This window comes from Lemur catta, chromosome 3, assembly GCF_020740605.2.
Source record: "Lemur catta isolate mLemCat1 chromosome 3, mLemCat1.pri, whole genome shotgun sequence".
Lineage (NCBI taxonomy): Eukaryota > Metazoa > Chordata > Mammalia > Primates > Lemuridae > Lemur > Lemur catta.
In genome coordinates, this window is record NC_059130.1 from 110,742,747 (window position 1) to 110,762,425 (window position 19,679).

The 19,679-nt window shown below is 56.7% G+C and overlaps 1 protein-coding gene across 2 annotated transcripts in view; it reads right to left on the minus strand.

Annotated features, from left to right (window-relative positions):
* Nucleotides 1–19,679, minus strand: part of EPHB2 (EPH receptor B2) — a 115,068-nt gene that overhangs the window by 18,443 nt on the left and 76,946 nt on the right. Inside the window, exons 4-5 of one of the 2 annotated variants that reach the window (XM_045546068.1) lie at nucleotides 8,898–9,022; nucleotides 190–352 (exon numbers count right to left, since the gene is read on the minus strand). In XM_045546068.1, the coding sequence (XP_045402024.1) occupies nucleotides 190–352; nucleotides 8,898–9,022 (288 nt within the window). The remainder of the gene's footprint in view (nucleotides 1–189; nucleotides 353–8,897; nucleotides 9,023–19,679) is intronic. The other variant, XM_045546069.1, reaches the window with a different exon arrangement.

Below are 19,679 nucleotides of genomic sequence, written 5' to 3' on the forward strand. Positions count from 1 at the left end.
CCCCTCTATATGGCTGTGCAGTTGGTATGGTGCACAAAGGTCTGAGGCCAGGAGAGGGGGAGGCCCCACATCTAGACCAGGGGGTGCCTTTTCTAATCTGCACAAAGGTGCGTCAGAGGAATGGTGGCCCTCGAGTTTGCTCTGTGTGTGGAGTCAGAGCCCTCCTCTTGCCCGCTGGACTCTGCTCACCTTCCGTCATGGTCTGGAAGTACATCTTGCCACTGTAGCGCCCATAGCCCGCCACGGTGCGTGCCCGCACCTGGAAGACATAGATGGCGCCGGCTTTGAGGCCCTGCACAGTGACCGTGTTGGTGGGGCTTTTTATGGCTGTGGCGTTGTACTCACTGAGCTCCTGCCGAGGAACAGAGAACAAGGTTAGTGAGGCTGTTGCCCACAGCGGGCCCGGAGCCCACTGCCCGCTCCTGCCACGTGGGGGCACGTCTGGTCATTGGATACACATCTGTGGTTCCTAATACTTCACTCCCTCCCTGTGACAGAATCGCATGCCCATGCCCTTTGCCATGCGACTTTGCAACACTTCCCGCCAAAGTAGGCAGAGTATATTTCTCTGCCTCATGGATGCTGGATTTGTCCATGTGACTTGTGTTGGCCACTGGAACATCCTAGTGGACACGACCAAGCAGAGGCTTTACATGTGCCTGCTGATCTGGCTTGGCCTCTCATGCTTCTGCCATCGGCCCTGGGTAACAGGGGGCTCTAGAATAAGAGACATGTGGAGACCCTGACTCAACTCCTAGGCTGAAACAGGGCTGCCCCAGTTGACCCACAGACAGAAACCCATGAGCAAGAAAAATAGCCACTTGTTGTTACAAGCCATTGGATTTGGGGGATTGTTTGTTTTGCAGTGTTATCTCAGCAACAGCTGACGAATACACACATACCGAGTGGTCACTGTGTGCAGATCCTGAGGACTAGACTGTGAGTTCCTGGAGACAGCAGGGAGAGGGCCCACCTCATTCACGTCTGCATGCCCCTCCCTGCCCTGAGCCTTGATGAGTTAAGTGCAAGGACCCCCACTCATCCTTAGCACACACGGGTGAGGCAAGAACTAAGGCCCAGAAATGGAAAATGATGCTCAATGTCACACATATCAGTTGGTGGCTGCTTTGGGATTCAAAACCAGGCTCTTGCATGGAGCCACTTCTAATGTCCACACCTTTGGGTACCCAGAACCTAATGTCCCCTCTTTTGCGAGATGAAGAACACTAATCCTGGCCTCCTGAGTACTGCCTAGGGTCACCGTGGGGTCTGGGCTGGGACAAAGACTCAGCTGCTGCAGCAGGAGTGACATGGTTGGGTCGGAGGCTGATGATGCCCGTTCAGGCACCTTTCAGCCACCTGGCAGACCTTTCTCAAAGACCTTTTTTGCACTAGGCCTGAGCTGGGCACTGGGGTCCCACAGGGAACAGGCCCTGGGCTTGGGGAGCTCAGTCCAGGAAAGCAAACAGTGTGGGGATTCCGATCCTTTGAAGACCATGACACTCGTCGAGAAGGTGATGAAAATCTGTGAACCCTTATCCAAAAACACACACACATAATCATCATGCTGAGCATGTACCTATCGTGGGGCACAGAGCCCCTGAAAGCCCTCCTGAAACAATGAAAGCTCAGTGTGAGTGACGTCGTTACAGGCATTATAGCGCAGAGGTTGAGATCACACACGGGAGCCAGATTTCCCGGGTTCAAATCCTGGCTCTGCTGCTTATTACCTCTGTGACCTTGGGCGAGTTCCATAACTTCTGTGTCTTCGTCCATAAAATGGGGTTAGGAATAGGAGCGCCGCAAATGGTTGTTTAGAGGATACGATAAGTCTATACGGACAAAACACTCACACTGGCAGGGTAAGCACAATCGGCCTGTGACCTCGTCTGGGTGGGGGCCTATCAGGTGAAGTCAGGGAAAGCTCCCTAGCAAGCGGGGGCAGTGGACTGGATCTTAAAGAACAAATAGGGCTGGGTGTGATGGCTCACACCTGTAATCCCAGCACTTTGGGAAGCCAAGGCAGGAGGACTGCTTGAGGCCAGGAGTTCTAGACCAGACTGGGCAACATAGGGAGACCCTCATCTCTACAAGAAAATTTAAAAAAAGTAGCCGGGCATGGTGATGCGCACCTGTAGTCCTAGCTACTCGGGAGGATCGCTTGAGCCAGATCATAGCTCACTTGAGGCTGCAGTGAGCTATGATCGTGCCACTGCATTCCGGCCTGGGTGACAGAGCAACACCCTGTCTCTCTAAAAAAAAAAAAAACTATAAGTAGGAGTCACCCAGGCAAAGAAGGGCGTTCCTGACAGAAGGAGCAGCAGGTTCAAAGCAAGGAGATGAGAAAAAGCTTGGGATGCAGGATAGAGAGGGGGCTGACCTGCAAGTGTGTCTCCCCACCCCCATACTGGGGGAGGCAGGGATGGTTCGTGTGGGGCAGCAGCAGATAGGAAATCTCTTTTGCTGAGCCAGATCATCTGCCCCCTCCTCCAGGAAGCCTCCTTGACTTCCAAGCCAGATGTGCCTTTCCCTTCTCTGAGCCCAGAGCACTTGCTGGGGGTGCTATAGGAGGAGGTTCCTGCCACGCCCCCTCACTTGGGGGGGCATCTCACTCTTGCGCCCTTGACTGTCAGCTCACGAGGGAGGGACACGTTTGTTCCCCTGTATGAAGCACAGGGCCCTGCACAGAGTCCCTCCCCAATGCCCACAGGTGAAGGCTGACCCTGTAGCCTGGCATCCCAGACTCTGCAGGGCATGCCCTTTGCCAGGCTCTCCTGCCACACCCGCAATGTCCTTTGGGCTCCAGCCACCCCCAGCTCCTTCCCCTCTCTTGGCAGGGCTGCCAGATTTAGAAATTAAAATTCAGGATGCTGCTCAGTTAAATTTAAATTTCAGACCAATGACAAATAATTTTTAGTATAAACATGTGCCATAAAACATGTGGGACACACTTACACTAAAAATAATTTTTTTTAAATTCAAATTTAATCTCACGTTCTGTATTTTATCTGGTAACTCTACCTTCCCTGGACACTCTGAGCTTTTGCAAGCACTGTTGCCACTGTCTGAAATACCCTTTCCTCACCTGTCTGGCGTTCCCTACTCGTCATTCAAGGCTCAGCACAAGTGCCACCTCTGCTGGGGAGGCTTCCCAGATGTCCCAGCCAGGGGTTGCAGGTCCACTGTCTCCTTTCCCACTGATTGTTCTGATGATGTGGGTTCCCTGAGGGCAGGGACCATGTCTTGTTCATCTCTGGACTCCCCAGGCTTGGCACACAGTAGGTGCTCACTAACTACTGACATACTGAATGAACATTAAACCAGTGTTCAAAAAAAAAAATCTACAAAACTGGGGCTGCAGTACTAGATGTGACCACGAGGTGCCGCTGTCCAACATGGTATCTGCTGGGGCTTGACAGGGGTTCGATTCTGTGCACTGGGCGGGTGCCCACTTAGAGATGCCGGAGGTTTTAAGTTCCTGATCATACAAGGGAGATGAGAAGCAATTGCTGGTGCCATAGGTGCCTCAGGAGACTGAGGAACCCCCTCAGGCAGATCCCTTCTCTAAAGTGGGGCGCAGCAGAGCAGAGGATCGAAGCTCCGTCCTGTGACCCACCCGGTTCTTCCACTCAATTGCATTGTGACCTTGGGAAAGACCCCTCACTTCCTGATCCCCTGTTTTCTATTCCAGAAAATGGAACAATACATGCCAAGCTCTAGGGCTGTCGTGAAGATAAAATTTGATCAGGTAGCGCCTGGCACGCTGGGGAAGCTCTAGAGACAGCAATTCCCTCCCGTCTCCTCTCTCTGGAGAGCTTCACCTCAGCAGTGATTAAACACCACGGGCGATGGGAGCAAGCTCAGTGTGAAATGCACCAGTCAGTCCTCAGTCTGAGCCCTTGCCTGGAAACTGAGGGCCAGTGAGGCGCTGGGTACGTGTCTTAGCCTTCTGAGCCTCGGTTTGCTCATCTCTAAAGTGGGATCGCACCAGTAGGTATCACATGGGGTGGTTGCGGGGACTCAGTAGCAAAATATGGGTAAAGCTTTCAGCACAGGCTCTAGCACACATAGGGACCTAATAAACGCTGGCCATCACCATCATCGTTATTATCAACACCTCATAAAGCAAGCCCTCGCCGATGTTCACTAAATGGACGAATGAATGCAGAAGTGGATGAATGAGTGAAGAAATCTCTCCAGGTAGGTCCTGCTGCAGAGATGCCGGGCTCCAACCTGAATACAGCCTGGACCGTCATAGTTCACCCCTCTCACCCAAGCATTGCTCCCTCTGCCTGGGATGTCCTATCCCTGTACTTCTGCCAAATAGACACTTCTGTTGAATAAACGCTGAAATCCATGTGGCCCACAAGAGCCCATCGACCACAGGTGGCCTTATGAGTGACTCTTCTCCTCGAGCTCTTGGGGGCCCAAGGGGAGCCAGAACCTGTGTGCTCTGGGGTAGCTGCCAAAGGAGGCCACCTCCCCCAGGATGCTGGAACTGATGGAAACAGCCAGCCCCGGGTCTGCAGCGAGGCCAATGCCATTCATCAACGGCACCCAGGAGCTTTCCGGCAAGGTGACAGCTCTGGGCAGGCTGGGAAATCCCGGTGGAGCTGGGAAGAGGCCAAACAGAGAGCCCTGGTCCAAAAGAGCCCTTTCTAAAGAAGGCAGGAGGAGCGGGAAAGAGGTGGGGACGGGGCCCACATGGGCCTGCAGGGCTCAGTATCCGATGCCCCTTCACAGAAGACTGGAGCCCAGGCAAGGAATGAATGGCAGCGCCGGGAAGATTCCTGCCTTAGGTGGGAGCCGGCTATGGACGTGTCAGAATAAATCTCCTACGTGCAGCCTGGCTGTTCCTCCCCGATGGAGGCAGTTAGAGGTGGTGGCTGGGATGTCACAGCCTTGTCTGAGAGGTCACGGACAGAAACCGATCCTAGTTCTCCTCCTAGCCCTCTGCCTGCGCCTCCTCTGACACTTTCATCAACTCTGCCTCCTTCCCCTCCGTAAACCTTGACGTTCTCCTGGAGTCTGTCCTTCTGTTCTGTCACTCTCTGCACACTCCCCTCGCTGCCCTTAGCTACCCGCCACCCCGGCAAGCACCACGCCTACACCTGACAAGTCACAAACCCACATCTGCCCCCGGAAAAGGCGCCCCATCCTCCGGGAGTCGCCCTTCACATCTCCCTGGTCCCCTGGTCTCTGCTGCCAACACCCCTGGTCCATGCCACCATCGCTTCTCACTTGGTGTTGATTAGAGCCCTGTACGAGGTCTCCCTGGGCCTCCAGGTTCCCGGCAGTCTATTCTCCACACAGCAAACTACAGGGATCTTTAAAGCAATCTGAGTCAGATTGCATCATTCTAGAACTTTCCCAACATACTTTAAATGGAATCCAGACTTCCAAGGCTGGAAGGCCCACCACAACCCGGCCCTGCCTCCCTCTCCACCCTTCTCCCCTGCTGCTCCCTCTAGCTCATGTTGCTCCTGCCGCACTTGCCTTCTCTGTGCCCTGAATGCAGCCTGCACATTCCTGCCCCAGGGCCTTTGAGCACGCTGTTCCTCCGCCTGGAATGACTCCACTCGCATCACATGTCTGTCTGGCAAACTCCTGGCATCTTTCAAGGATCAGCTCAAATGTCACCGAGTGAAGGCTTCCCCTCACCCATGCCAGCATTACAGCCCCCCGTTGGTACCCCTGTGGGACCTTTGGTGGCCCTTCTGTGGCAGTGTCACACCTCGTCTCATGGCTATGAGTGTCTGAGCCTGTCTTTTTCCCTGGACTGTGAAGTCCTCTGGGCCATCTGGTCACTTTCAGTATCCCTGGTACCCAGCTTACGGCTGGGCCCAAAGCTGGCGACAGTGAGAGTCGAGAACTGGTGTCCATCTCGCTTGGCAGGTGCCAAGCCGTCCGCTCTGCACCCCAGGCCCTGCGGGAGGGGCTGGCAGAAGTGAGGCCATGTCTCATCACCGCTCTTCCTCAGGCCGCTGTGCCCTCAGCCTTGGTCCTCTTGCCCTGTCAGAATCTTCAGGGTCCCAAATTGGTGCTTAAAATTCTCCATGGCCGGGGCTGGTCCTGTCTACCTCTTAACAGTCATTCCAGAAAAAACCGGGAAAACGCTGGGAGGCAGGAGAGCCAGGCCAAGAGCAAGAGCACGGGTTGAAGTCCTTGCTCTCTCGGAGAAGTCACATAACTTCTCTTTGCCTCAGTTTCCCCTCCACCCAGTGGGGTGAAGAGGATGGATGAGATGCTGGAGGTAACGTGCCTAGCACATAGTGAGCGCTCGTGAAATGTGTGGAGGTGGTGATCGTGGCTGCTGTGGAGCCTGCTGGTCCCACCAGCCGTGGGGGGGCCTGGGGATGCTGGGGCAGCGGCAGGAAGTAGGGCAGAGCTACCTCCCGGGTCACACCTCCGTCGGCATCCTCAGGCCCGCCCGGGGTGGTAGGAAATGGGTCGCAGGCGGGACCCGCGCTGGGATTCCTCATTTCCGTTCCCGTCTCTGGGGACAAACACTTTCAGTTTCATTTAATCACAAAGCTTCTTAATTAGTTTTTTTTTTTTTTTCTCCTTTTTGAGTTCTGAATTGCTAAGCTGTCCCTGCTGGAAGGAGCAGAAACGCCACCCAGGACACCTGGCTCCTTCAAGGCCCACCAGGGCCTGGCGAGGGGGGACACGGCTTCCTCACGCCAGCCACGGCTCAGGGGGTCACTCCTGGGTCAGCCAACAAACACCTCTGGAGCACCTATGTGTGCCAGGTGTTGGGGACGCAGCAGAGGTAACAGCAAGGTCTCCACCCTCAAGGAACTTACTCTCTAGCTCAAAGCAGAAGTAGCAAATGTCTAACTACTCGATAACACTTAAAAAATTATAACTGTGATAAACACTATGCAGAAAGGTGAGGTACAAGAAGATAAAATGCGGGTCCTGGATGGGGCAGTGAGGGGGCTTCCCCGAGGAAGTGACATTTAGGCTGAGTTGCAGCTGGCCAGGCGGAGCTGAGGGGCAGGGAGTGGTCTGGATGGAAGGGATCCACCCGTCCACCCACCCACCCATCCATCCGTCCACCCACCCATCCATCCATCCGTCCATCCGTCCACCCACCCACCCACCCATCCATCCAGTCATCCAGCCGCCCATTCGGGTCCCTCTTTCGTCCAAAGGCCCCGTCACTCACTTTTCTCATTCATTCATTCATTCAATTCACTCATTCAGTGTTCACAGTTTGCCGGGAGACACACGGGCCCCCACTGCCAGCTTGCAGCGCTTTAATAGAGGGGCAGAGTCTGGGGAGGAAGACGTTTGTTCTGGAGGAGGTGACATTTGGGTGGGACCCTGAGGATTCTGCCAGGCAGAGATGAGGGGAGGGTGGAGGGAACCGTGGGGGCAGCAAGGTGGGCAGGTGGGGGCTGGGGGATGAGGTCCCAGGGGTGTTCAGGGGCTCTCTGATGAGCGGGGCACAGGCCACAGGAAGGGACTCGTCCTCTGATTCATTCAACCAACACTGCCCAAGTGTCCCCTTGGTGGCTGGAGAGACGGAGGCGAATGGAGAAACGTGGCCCTGACCTCTCAGAACGCACTGCCGAGAGGAGGGGACGAGCACGCAATTACGAGGCGCTGGCTCAGGCTGGAGAAGTGTCTGAGGAGCTGCGGAGACTCCCCAGCGTCTGGCCGATCCAGCAGTTAATAGAGTGTCAGGCCCGGGCTGGGCCTTAGAGGGAGGGACGGGTGGGACTGTTTCTACCTCTCTTCCTCTCCACCTCTAGGGAGAGCCTGTCCATCCACTTCTGGTTCCCAGTGCACTTGCTCTCAACGAAAGGCCTTCCTATCAGTCATTTACACCTGAGTCTGAATGGAAGCCCAGTGACACCATTCCCAGGGGCCTTTGCAGCTTCTGTGGCTGTTTGGTGCCTCAGGGAACAGGTAGGAGAAGTCACTGTTCAGAGGAGAGGCTTTCTAGGGCCTCTGAGGTCCAGCCACGCGGTGGCCAGATTCTCTGTCTTTCTCCCAGGCCCCCGTATCGTGCAGGCCCATGTTCACCTGGCCTTCCGTCCTGCTGCCCTGCCCACCGTGCAGCAGGCAGGGCTGGGGAGGAAGGAGAGGGAGGCACACTCGCCCCTGCTGAGGGCCGGGTACCGTGCTGGGCACCACACCTGCCTCTCCTCCTCGACCTGCACAGCCCCCCACAAGGGACACGTCCCATCCGCACTCGACACAGGTGGACACCAGGGCTCAGAGGGAGAAAGACACCTGCCCAGAGTCACACAGCTGGTTAAGGATGGAGCTGGGATTTGAACCTGTGGCTTCACTCCTAGTCCAATGCTCCCACTATAGCAGGGGCTTCCAACCGTGGGTCCCTGGAGGGAGTGATGAGGGTCTGATTTAACATCACCCTTTCCCCACACGAAGGGCACGCAGGCGAGTGGCAACAAGAGCTTTAGCTGGGACCAGAGCAACACAGAAGGAGGCTGCAGCTCTCTTAGCCTGCACAGAAGCTCGAGCAGTTTCAAATCCCTGCTGAAGGACAGGCGAGTGACTAATTAGCACTTAATAAGTGCAACTTTTGGAAAACCAGTCTCCTACTGCATCGGGCCCACTGAAGTTAAGATGAAAGGGGTCTTGGTGGGGAAAGGATGTCACTGTCGCATTCTCCCGAGATCACTGGCTGGATCCCCCAGGCAAGAACAGCAAGACTCAGGGAGGTCAAGGCACCCGCCTGAGGTCTCACAGCCAGGGAGGGCTGGAGCCAGATCGGGGGCCAGGCGGCCTGACTCTGAGGCCAGAGCTCTTTCTGCTGCACCAGCGTGTGTCGTCTTGCAGGAGGGTGGAACCCCCAGGCCCCATCCTGGGACAGGGGCCCTCGGGAAGGCGGGCGGCGGGGAGAGCACCGGGCGCACAGGTACCTTCTCATAGTACTGCAGCTCATAGTCCAGGATCACGCCGTTGGGCTGGTCTGGCTGGGACCACGACAGGGTGATGCTGTCCACCGTGCGGCTCACCTGATGCATGATGGACACAGCCGACGGAGCTGGAAGAGAGGCCAGAGGTCAGGGGTTGGGGCAGGCATGAGAAGGTGCAGCTTCTGGCCTGGCCTTAGAGGTACCTGGATAGATGGAGAGCTGTGGGACCAGAGAGGGCAAGGCACCTGGCCAAGGCCACACAGCCAGTCTAGGGAGCCGACTGGGCAGAGGGGCTTATGCAAGGCTTTGGGGGCTGCTGCTGAGCTGTCATGGGGCACCTGCGGGTTACAGACACTGACAACTTCAGCCGGCCCTGGGGAAGCCTGGCCACATCAAGTGGAGAGAGACTGTACATGTTGAAATGGTTGACTGTATGTCATGTAAATTTCACCTCAATAAAACTGATCGATTGATCAATCAGTTGTTTGTCCCCTCCCAGGGACGCTCTTCGTGCTCTCACAGAGGGTCGTTAGATGAAGGAGACAAGAAGTTGAGGGGCTGTGCTGAGTGCTAGAAGGACGCTCAGCAATAAATCAGTCTAATTCTCCCATTTCACAGATGGAAACTGAGGACCAGAGAGGGGTGTGAGCTGCCCGAGACCGCCGCCCCCACCGCCCCCCCGAAGCAGGTTCATGGTGCGAAGCCCTTTCTTGAGTCCTGATTTCGTAACACATCCCAGCCTGCTGTTTTTGCCTCCTTCTCAAGTGGAACAAATGTGCAAAGCACCTACTATGTGTAGCCATGTTCCTGGGCCCTTTACATACGTGTTTTCGGAATTGATTGTTTCTGAGGAGGCAGGATTAGCCTTTCAGGGGTCAGCTTCCCACTGAAACAACACAGTAAGTCCGTTCTGGAGTTTCACAGACTCGGCCAATCTGGGGGACCCCAACTGGGGGCTCATCCCTCGTGCTGGCCTGGGAAGCACCCCCTGCTCCTGGCACCCCAACAGCTTCCCAGCCCCGCTCAGCCGACCCACAGGGCCCTGCCTGCCCAGGTCTGAGTGTGTGTGGCGGGGTGGGGTGGGGTGGGGGTGCTCTGAGTAGCCGAGGAGGTTGCTTTTAACTGGCTGCCAGAGATCCCGGGAGGGACGCCCCTGCCCCCGCCCCCAGGGGCCTGAGGACATTTCTGGCAGGAAGGGCTGGGCGAGGCCATCTCCAGGGCTGCCTGGAAGGCTGATCCCTGGCCCAGAGGGCCGACCAAGCAGGGTGGGGGACGTGCAAAGGGTGGGGCAGGGCACGCTGCCACCCTGCCTTATGCCGGTGGAGCCACAGGGAAGGGTGAGGAGTATTTTGATGAATCTGCTTCCACGTGCTCCCGAGTGCTCCACGCGTCCCTGGTGCTCCAGGCTCAGACCGCAGAGTGCTCCGGCCAGCACATCCCCCAGGCCCCAGAAGGGCCGTCCGGCCTCGCGGTGGGAGCCCTGCGGGTGGAGCCACAGACCTGCACGCAGCTCCCCACCGCTCCTCTCACGGATGCGCGGCCTCCAGCAGGTTCCCTGGACCTCTGCGAGCCTCAGTTTCCACACCCGCCAAGTGGGAAGCCTTGCCTGGCGAGGATGCCGTGGGTATGGAAGGGGAAACACGCGGAAAGGTCTGAGTGTGTGCCCGGCACCCTCCGGAGGGCGACGCTGTGAAGGACACTTCAGTGCGTGGAGTCACCATGGTGCCGGCATGAGGAGAGCCTCGCGGGGTCCCCCCTTCCAGGGGCTCACGGCTCAGAGGGAGAAGCACGCTCTTCTCACATCAGTGGCGCCTGCTCCAGGCTGGGCCGCGCCGGCCCCGGGGCAGCTCCTGGGTTCCAGCCCCGGTTCAGGACTCAGCCAGGGCGATTCGGCCCCGAGCTAGGGCAGGGGCTGCTCCGTTCACTCCTCTCCCTGCTATTCGCCTCCCGGCAATGAAGAAAGTGGTAGAATGTGTCCCTCTAGATGCCTGCGCTCCTCAAACTTGAGCAGGTGGGAGGAGACCAGGAGACTGAGTTAAAATTCACATTGCTGGGCTCTGTCCCCGAGGATTCCGATTCAACAGGTCTGGGGTGGGGGCTGCAGTGTGCATTTCCCAGCTCCCAGGTGATGCTGACATTGCTGGTCTGGGGACCACACTTTGGGGAGTAGTGGATTCAGGGCCAGAGGAGGGAAGTGACCTGTCCAGGGCCACAGCAGGCAGTGGAGGGGCCGGAACTAGAGCCCAGAGCAGCTGAGTCCTGGTCTAGCACGTTGTCTACCTACCACGTTGCTCCTCATGCCCTGGCTTCTGCCCTCACCTGCCCCCTGACCTGTCCCCTCACCTGCCCCCTGACCTGTCCCCTCACCTGCCCAGGCTGCACTTGTCACACGAGGCCCTGGAGCTCACAGGGTCTTGAAGCAGTGGCAGAAGTTCTGTGAGGGGGGCACAGACCAGGCTGCTCAGCCGGTGGGAGCCCAGGAGCCTGGCCTAGTCCTGAGGGCACTGGGTACTGCAGCAGGGGTGGCAACAAGCGTGCCATCTGGCTTGCCATTCTGACAGCCCCATGTGCCCCGGGATGTGCAGCCAAAGGGAAAGCGCACTTAGTTACCACTAACTAAATTCTTGACATCGGTTAGCTCACTTAAACTCCCTTCATTCCTGTGAGGCTAGCGTTACTGTTAGACCCATTTTACGGATGAGGAAGTAGAGGCACAGAGGTGTGAAGTAACTTGCCCTAGGTCACACAGCAAGCAATGGAGCCTGGATTTGAACCCAGGCCCACCCAGGTCCAACATCTCCTTTCCCGCCACTGGCTGGGGCTGGTGCCGGCTGACCAGGGAGGTCTGGAAACCAGCGGCCCTCGGAGGGCCTTTGAGGACACCCGGGTCCAGCTCCCATCCTGTTGCGCACGGCTCACTCCGCCCGGCTCCCGCTGACTCACCCACCACCCACCCGGCCCGCCCCAGCTCTGGGGGCTCAGCTGCTGGCAGAGGCAGGTCCCGCACGGCCATGGGGGTCTGGGCCTGGCGGGCTTAGCTGGCAGGCTTGGGTTACAGGCAGCGAACTCGGGCTCTGATCCCATAAGCCCCGTAACCCTGGGCGCGGCAAGGAGGCGGCATTTGCCAGGAAGATGATCAAGGCGGGCCGGCGGGGGCCGAGCAGGGCTGGCCTTTCTCCTGGAATCCGGGGGGATTAACGGTGGGGAAAGGGGAACAGCTGGATGTTCTCCCACCCCTCCTGCTGCCCGCTGCCCACCCTGGGGTGTCAGGTTTCCCTGTAAGCTGGTCAGCAGGGAGTTCTGGTATTTTCAATTACCAGCCGGGCACGCCGGCAGGGGGATAGGGTCAGCGGTGCCCTGTGACCCCTGCAAGGAGATGGAACCCCAGGGAGCAAGCACAAAGGAGGCTTGTGGACGAGGGGGCAGGGGAGGCCGGCCGGGCGGGGCCTGCGTGGCTGGAGCAGGTGGTCAGGGGCCCTGCTGCCCCCGGCAAGCCCTGGGGGGAGGTCAGGCCCTTCCTCGGCTGAGACTCGGGGAAGTGGCCTTCCCTCCGTGGGCCTCCGTTCCCTTCCCAGGGCGTGAAGGGGTTGAACAAGGTGGTCTCTAAGGTCCTTCTAGGACTGGGATCCCAGGACAGGACGGGGAGCCAGGAGGCCTGTGACCCTGGCTACTGCAAGCGGGGCTTGGGGGTTGTTCAGCTTCACCTCCAAGCCCTGAGCTCTGAGGAAGGAAGGGGACCCCTAACCTATGGCTAGGCAGAAGACCCCATGAGCTAGCGCCGTGCGGAGAGGTCGCTGGGCATTGGGCACCCCAAGCCCCAGACTTGCAGATCCCAACGCCTCTCTGACGTCTTCGCTCCCTGTTGACGCCCTCCGTGGCTTCCCACTGCGCCCGGATAAACACGGATGCTCTGGCACGGCCTGCAAGGCCCACCTGCCTGGCGTCCGCCACGTCACTGAACTCTGCCCCTCACTCCCAAGCACCATGTGCACTGGCCGCCTTTCTGTTCCCAAACGCACTGAGGTCGCTCCTGCCTCAGGGTGCCTTGGCCCTGTGGTGCTTCTGCCTGGAGAGCTCTCCCCCCACATCCTCCACGGCCAGATCCTCCCCGTTATTGAGGTCTCGGCTCAAACGTCACCGCCTCAGAGATGCCCTCCCTGACTACCCTTCCCCTCCAGTGGCTCCCATCTCACACCTGCTTTGTTTCTTTACAGCACCAACACTTGTCTCTCACTCAGTCCTTCAGCCCCAGTGCCTGGAACGGTGTGTGGCTCAGAGTAGGCGCTTGACCAATATTTACAGGAGGAAAAAAGGAAGGAATGAAGGAGGGAGGGACGGAGTGGGGGAGGGCAGGAAGGTCTCACCTTTTCTAGCCCCTTGAGGAACCTAACGGAGTCCACTGACCTTGTGGGCTCAGGCAGTAGTCCCTGAGCAGCCGGTGGAGGCAGCATGGCTCGTATGACAGCCACTAGCAATCGCTCTCCCCTAGACCCCCGGCCCCCCTGCAGTTGCAACCTGCTGCCGTGACATGGGCCTCTTGCTGAACGGCCAGCCTACGACACCACGACAACTGCCTGTCATCGTACTCGCCTTCTCCAGGGTCTGCAGCAAGGACACTTTACTCAGGATGGGACTCAGAATCCCCAGCTGATAATGCGACAGCTACTTTTTGAGTGTTCGTCTCTCAAACCCGTAGCAGCGCGGTTAACTCCCAATGTTCCGACTGCAATTCTGGGCGGCCTGGTGAGAATTCTCACAACAGAATTTTTGCAAATAAAACTCTTCCAGAAAATGGGCCTTTGTTTCTTTGTGATAGGACCAAGGCTCTTAGAGAGCGGCACGGCCAAGGGAAGAAGGAAAAGCTGGGAACTGGGGATAGGGTGGCACTGGGAATTTCCTGGCCGAGAAAATCTGAGAAATACAGAGTTCTAGACCCCTGCTTGTAGAGACTCAGGCTGCAGACTTGTTTATTCAAGGCTCTGAGAAGTCCTGCAGGGGAGAAACCCAGTTAACTTGGTTTAACCTGGGGGTCCCAGTCTCATTTGGTTTCAGAAACCTTTTTCCACATAATAGTTATTAATGTCTTTTGGAACCAGCAATCTGTGGAATATATTTAAACAACAAAACAAAAAACTGGGTCCAGGAGACATTATTATAATTGTTTTCCTTGAACTTGAGAAAAGCGCCTCTCTAGGGTGGCAGCTGGCTCTTCGTCTGCTCATTCATGCCTCCCTTGACTGGGCAGATATTTACCAGAGCCTGCCCGGTACCAGGCCGCTTCCTCCCAATCAGATGGAGTCGGGGTTAATAATCCCCATTTTAAAGACGAGGAAAGGAAGAGGCAGGTAGCAGCGATGGGATGGGGACCCAGGTCTGCCTGACTCGAAAGCCCAGGTTGGTTTTCTGTCCCCCTGAGTACCTGGATCTGTCCCCGAGTGGGATTTGAGCAGGCGGAGGCCGGGCCCCGGGCCTCGTGCTGGGGAAACATCCCATCGCCCACTTCCTGGTGCGCTGCTGAATGGCGTTGGTCTCGCCTACGGCTGCCTGGAGGGACCAGTCCTACCCCAACGCCTGGACTGGCAAGACGGTAAGAGCCTGGGCCTCGAAGCTGGTGGCCCAGGCAACTTAACCTCAACCCTCTGTGCCTCAGTTTCTCCTCTGTAGAATGGGGCAAAGGTTAAATGAAAACCTGTTTGTAAGGTGCTTTACACAGGACTTGGCCCAGATTAAAGGGTCAGGGGATGATGGCAGCCACGTGCAGCTGTCTGGGCCGCTCAGATTCTCAAACAGCAACCCGAGTAGCTGAGCGCCAAAGGCTCTCGGATGGTAGGAAGGGGAGAACAGGCAGCGTTCAGGGTTCGGACCCCGGATCTCCTGCCCCCAGGCCACTGTGTGACCTCAGGCAAGTTACTCTCTCCCTGAGCCTAGGTTCCTCCTGGTAAAATGGGATGTGGCAGACATTACTCACTGCCTATCAAATATCCATTCTCTCTTTCTCAAATTAACAAAATCCTGGTTATAAGCTAGGCACATCATGTCCAAATAAAAGACAACATTTTCCCAACCCCTCTGGCAGCTAGAAGTGCCATGTGACCATGTGCTTGCCAATGAGATGTAAGCTGAAGCACTGTGTCTCCTTCAAAGGGAGGAGCCCTACCCTCTCACTCTCCATCCATCCTGCTACCTGAGATGCGGACGTGATAGCCGGGGGTCTTGCAGCCATTTTGGTCCATAAGGACAAGAAGCTGTGTGCTGAGGAGTCCGGATCCCTGATAATTCCATGGAGTTGCCATAACTCCTATCTTCTGACATTCTCTTTACACACAAGAAAAAGAAACTTGCATTTTGTCTAAGCCACCATGTTAGGCTGGTTGTATAAACCCCCTCCCCTCCCGTATCTGCACTTTTTGCCCTGTAACTTGTGTAGTCCTCTCTCTCTCTGACTCTGGGCTTGGCCAACAGAATACAAGCAAACATGGTAGAGACAGAGGTGTGAAGAAGCACTTGAGTGTGTCTGCCTGCTGTCTTGCTTCCCCGTGGCTGCCATGGGAACATGCCCAGGCCAACCTGCCAGAGGCTGAGACACGGTGGAACAGAGCTGTGGCCCCCGTTGTCCCCCTGGGGCCGGTCCTGACCAGCTGACAGCAGTGAACCCCCAAACATGCATTAGAGCCCTGACAAAATCCAAAGAGCTGCCGGGTGACCCGGAGCAGACGGACGGCAAACATAAGAATGTGCCTCACCAAGACCAGAGTAACGTCCAGCCAACCCTGAGACTCCGGAGCTAGCTAAGTGCTTCTTGTTTCACACCATCGCCTCTGTGGTTGATTGTTAACCAGCATTATTGTGGCAGTGGCTATGTGTTATTTTTCTTACTGTAATACGCAGCCAAACCCAGCCTTAAATGAGGCCCTGGGCCAGCAACGCTTCCCCTGCAAAATGCTCGGGAGGATCAAAGATGCGTGCGGAGGGCTTGGCCCGGGGAGGGAAGCGCCCTCTCCCTCTCTCTTCCCCTCTCTCCCTCTCAACCCTCATTTCCCCGGGTGTGGGCTCACGGGGGGCTCTCTTGGCCCATTTCTCTCTGATCCTCTTGGCTCCCCAGGGCGAGAAGTAGGTGAGTACGTGTTCATGCCAGTTCTAGACACTGAGCCATTGTGTGCCCGGCCCACAGCAGGGAGGGAGGATCAGAGAATACATGTGGCGGGAAAGGCTTTGGAGAGTTGAAAGTCTTTGCACGAGGAAGCCATGTGGAGTGGTGTCACAGAGACCAGGCCAGGGTGCCGGGACCTGCTCTGCCCGGGACCTGCTGCGGGATCTCGGGCAGCCGCTTAGCAAGCTCTCTGGGCCTCAGTTTTCCTCTCTCTGAAAGGAGATGTTTGCATTAGATGAACTCTAAGGCCTCTGCCAATGCTGACGCATTTTAATTTAACTTTGGTTACTTTCTGTGACAGGCAGAGTAATGACCCTCCAAAGATGTCCATGTCCTAATCCCTGGGACCTGTGACTATGTTGCCTTGTGTGGCAAAAGGGACTTTGCAGGTGCGAGTAAAGTTACAACCCGGAGATGTTCTGGATGATGAAGGGAGACCCAAGTTAGTCACTCGAGTCCTAGAAAGAGAGTCCTTCCCAGCAGAGGGTCAGAGACCCAGCGAGCTGGAGAGTGAGAAGAACTCGGTGCCCCGTTGCTGCTTCCGAGATGCTGGGGACTCTGTACGAGGACCACGAAAGGCCCTGAGGAGCTCAGGGCAGCCCCCAGCTGAAGCTCAGCAAGGAAGCAGAGGCCCCGCTCCCGCAGCTGCGTGGAAACGGATTCTGCTAACAACTCCACTAAGCAAGGAAACAAATCTCCCCCTTGCACCATCAGAAAGGAGCACGGACGGCCCTGCCAACACTGACTGCAGCCTGACGGGATCGTGCCAGGCTTCTGAACCTACAGAGCTGTAAGGCAATACATGCGTGTTGTATTAAGTGGCTCAGTCTGTGGAATTTTGTTATGGCAGTGACAGGAAACTAAGCCCAGCTGACTGACCACCTACTGAGTGCCGGGTGCTTTGTCCACGTTCTTGTTAATCCCCACAATCTGGGGAAATGTGGCAAAGCTGGAATGGTAGGTAAACGCCCATTTTGTAGGTGGTGGAAGTGATGCTCGGGGAAGTGAGGTCTCCTATCCAGCCTGGAACGGGGGCTGGGTGTGTCAGGCCGGGCTCCGACGCCTTTTCTCCAACACGAGCTCCTGGGACGTGACGACGGGGAGCTCCCTGAGTGTCCACCCGCTGTTCCTCAGGGACGGCCCCAAAGGCTGTGGACATCCAGCCAGACCGTGGAGTGGACGGGGCATGTGCACAGCCTGTCCCGTCTCTGCAGAGGGCACAGGTCTGTCCAACACTGGGCCCCCAGTATGCAGTGATGTGACGATTCGGCTCTGTCACTTCCTGCCTGGGTGGCCATCGCTAACCTCTCAGTGCCTCATTTTCCTTTCATCTATAACACAGGGTGACAGCAGCACCTACCGCCTGGTGCTGCCGTGAGGATTCAGCGTTAAGGGCTGAGCACAGTGCCCGGCACGTATCAGCACTTGACACGTTTGAGCTGGTTTTGTGATTAGAATGAATGGATCTCCATGTTTTGAGGACCTACCTGTGCCAGGCAACCTGGGAGGCACAGGTGCGCGTGAGCTGAAACCCTCACAGCAGTCCTGCGAGGAGGGAGTGCAGAGGTCCAGAGGAAGACGTGATCAGACACAAGCCGAGTGACTTGTCCCAGGGCACGTGCTGGGGCCCAGCCAGGCTTCACTCAAAGCCAGCTTCGGCTGCCCACTTCCAAAACCTAGACCTTTCCCAGCCCTTCCCACCACCTCCGGAACCTGGCAGAGGCTGGGGGGTTCAGGGCTTGCTCAAGGGGAGATCCTTGAAGGGCTTAGGCTGTGTCTGGCACAGCCCTAGGGACGGCCAAGAGCACTGGACACACTGGACAGAGGACACACCCTGTGTTATTGGAGTGATGTGTCTCCCCTCAGCCCCCGAGGCCCGCTGGCTCCACTAATCATTCGGATCTCAGCCTAAATGCCATCTCCTTAGAGACGCTCTCCTCTGACCGCCCACCGTAGGGCCCACCTTCCCTCCCTAGAGCTGTCTTGTTTGTGTTCAGGGCAAGGAGGGTGGCGGGGCTCACTGTGCACAGCTGCCTGACTCCGGATCTGCCACTTCCCAGCAGAGTGGGCCTGGGCACGGCGCTTGGCCTCTGCCAGCCCTGCGTCCTCATCCTTCCAGCCCAGCCCACGAGCACGACCCACAGATATGAGGCGGAAAGGCATTCTGGAAGGGCAGAGTGTGGTTCGAAGGCAGCATGACGGCTTTATGAAGTCAGAAGACAGTTCTGGCCCTGCCGAACGCCAAGGGATTGTGAGCAAGGCCCAGTCACTTTTTCCTTTTAAGGCAATGAGCTAGATATTTATATATTGAATTTTAGGGTCTGTTTAAAACCGACCACTGCATGCATTTGTCTGGAAATCGAGTCCCCGGCCTTGTTTTCCAGCCTTATTGCACTTCTCCACACCCTACCTCACTCCATGCTTCCATGAACCCTTCTGCAAATGTTCCCTGAGCACTCACTGCGGTGTGTCCCCTCTAGGTGCCGGGAGAACCATGGTGAGGAAAAGCAGACCTATCGCATACCGCCGCATGGCGATGGCGGGGGAGACAGGCAGGAACTAAATGATCGATGACCTGAGGCTAAAGTTTCAACCACGGGAACTTGAAGGCCATGGAGCTGGGGCTGGGGAGGGAGGTGTCTGACCAAGTCAGGAAGGTCTATGAAATAAACCAAGGTCTGAAAGAAGAGCAGGGTAGGAAGCCTTCCAGTGGGAGGGAGCAGCATGTGCAAAGACCCTGTGGCAGAGGAAACCGGTACTTAGGAAGAACAGAAAGAAGAACCCTCCCTCCAGCTGCCTCCTGTACTTATCCCCCTGGGCCACCTTCCTCCCTGCATGATTCCATCTCTGCTTGCTAGAAGCCCCTCCACTCTGCAAAGCCAAGCTCAAATGCCTCCTCTTCCAGGAAGTCTTCCAGGACATATCCTTTCCTCATTCCCCAGGAGAAAGGGTCTCTTCCGCCTGCGATCTCCCCCCAGCACCTCCTTGGGCCCTCATTCACGCCAGTTTGCATGTGGACTCTGCATCCATGTCTCATCTCTCCAACCAGGACACGTAGCCTCAAGGGCAGGTACTGTGTCTTCTCCAGTGTAGACTGGAGTCACATGGTCCTGGGTTTAAATTCTAGTAGAGGCCACTGAGTAGTGGGACTTTGCATGAATGACCCCACCTCTCTGGGCCTCAATTTCCTGGTGAAGGGGGAGAGTGTGAGGGTGTGGCATGGCCACGCAGCCCCCAGCTGAGCTCTGAGCAGCCGGGAGAGAACGGGTCTGTCCAGGGGCTTGGAGCAAAGAGGAGGGGGAGGCTTGTTATTACGCAGAGACCCTCAGGGCTTCGAGGGCTTCAAGGGGCTTAGACTCACATAGACCTCAGTTTCCTAAGTTGATCCGATGGCAAGAAACACCTGAGCCACTTGTTAGAAATTCATATTCCCATGTCCCACTCCTGGGGTTCTGATTCTGCAGGTCTGGGGTGGAGACAAGAAACCTGTATTCTAAAAAAGCTCCCAAGTAGTTCTGATGTAAAATTTAGTGTGGACACCGAGGCCCAGAGGGAAGAAGTGATTTTCATGTGTATGTATCAGATTGGATTAATTACCCTAGTTCTTCCTCCCCTGTGACAGGACTGTGCACCCA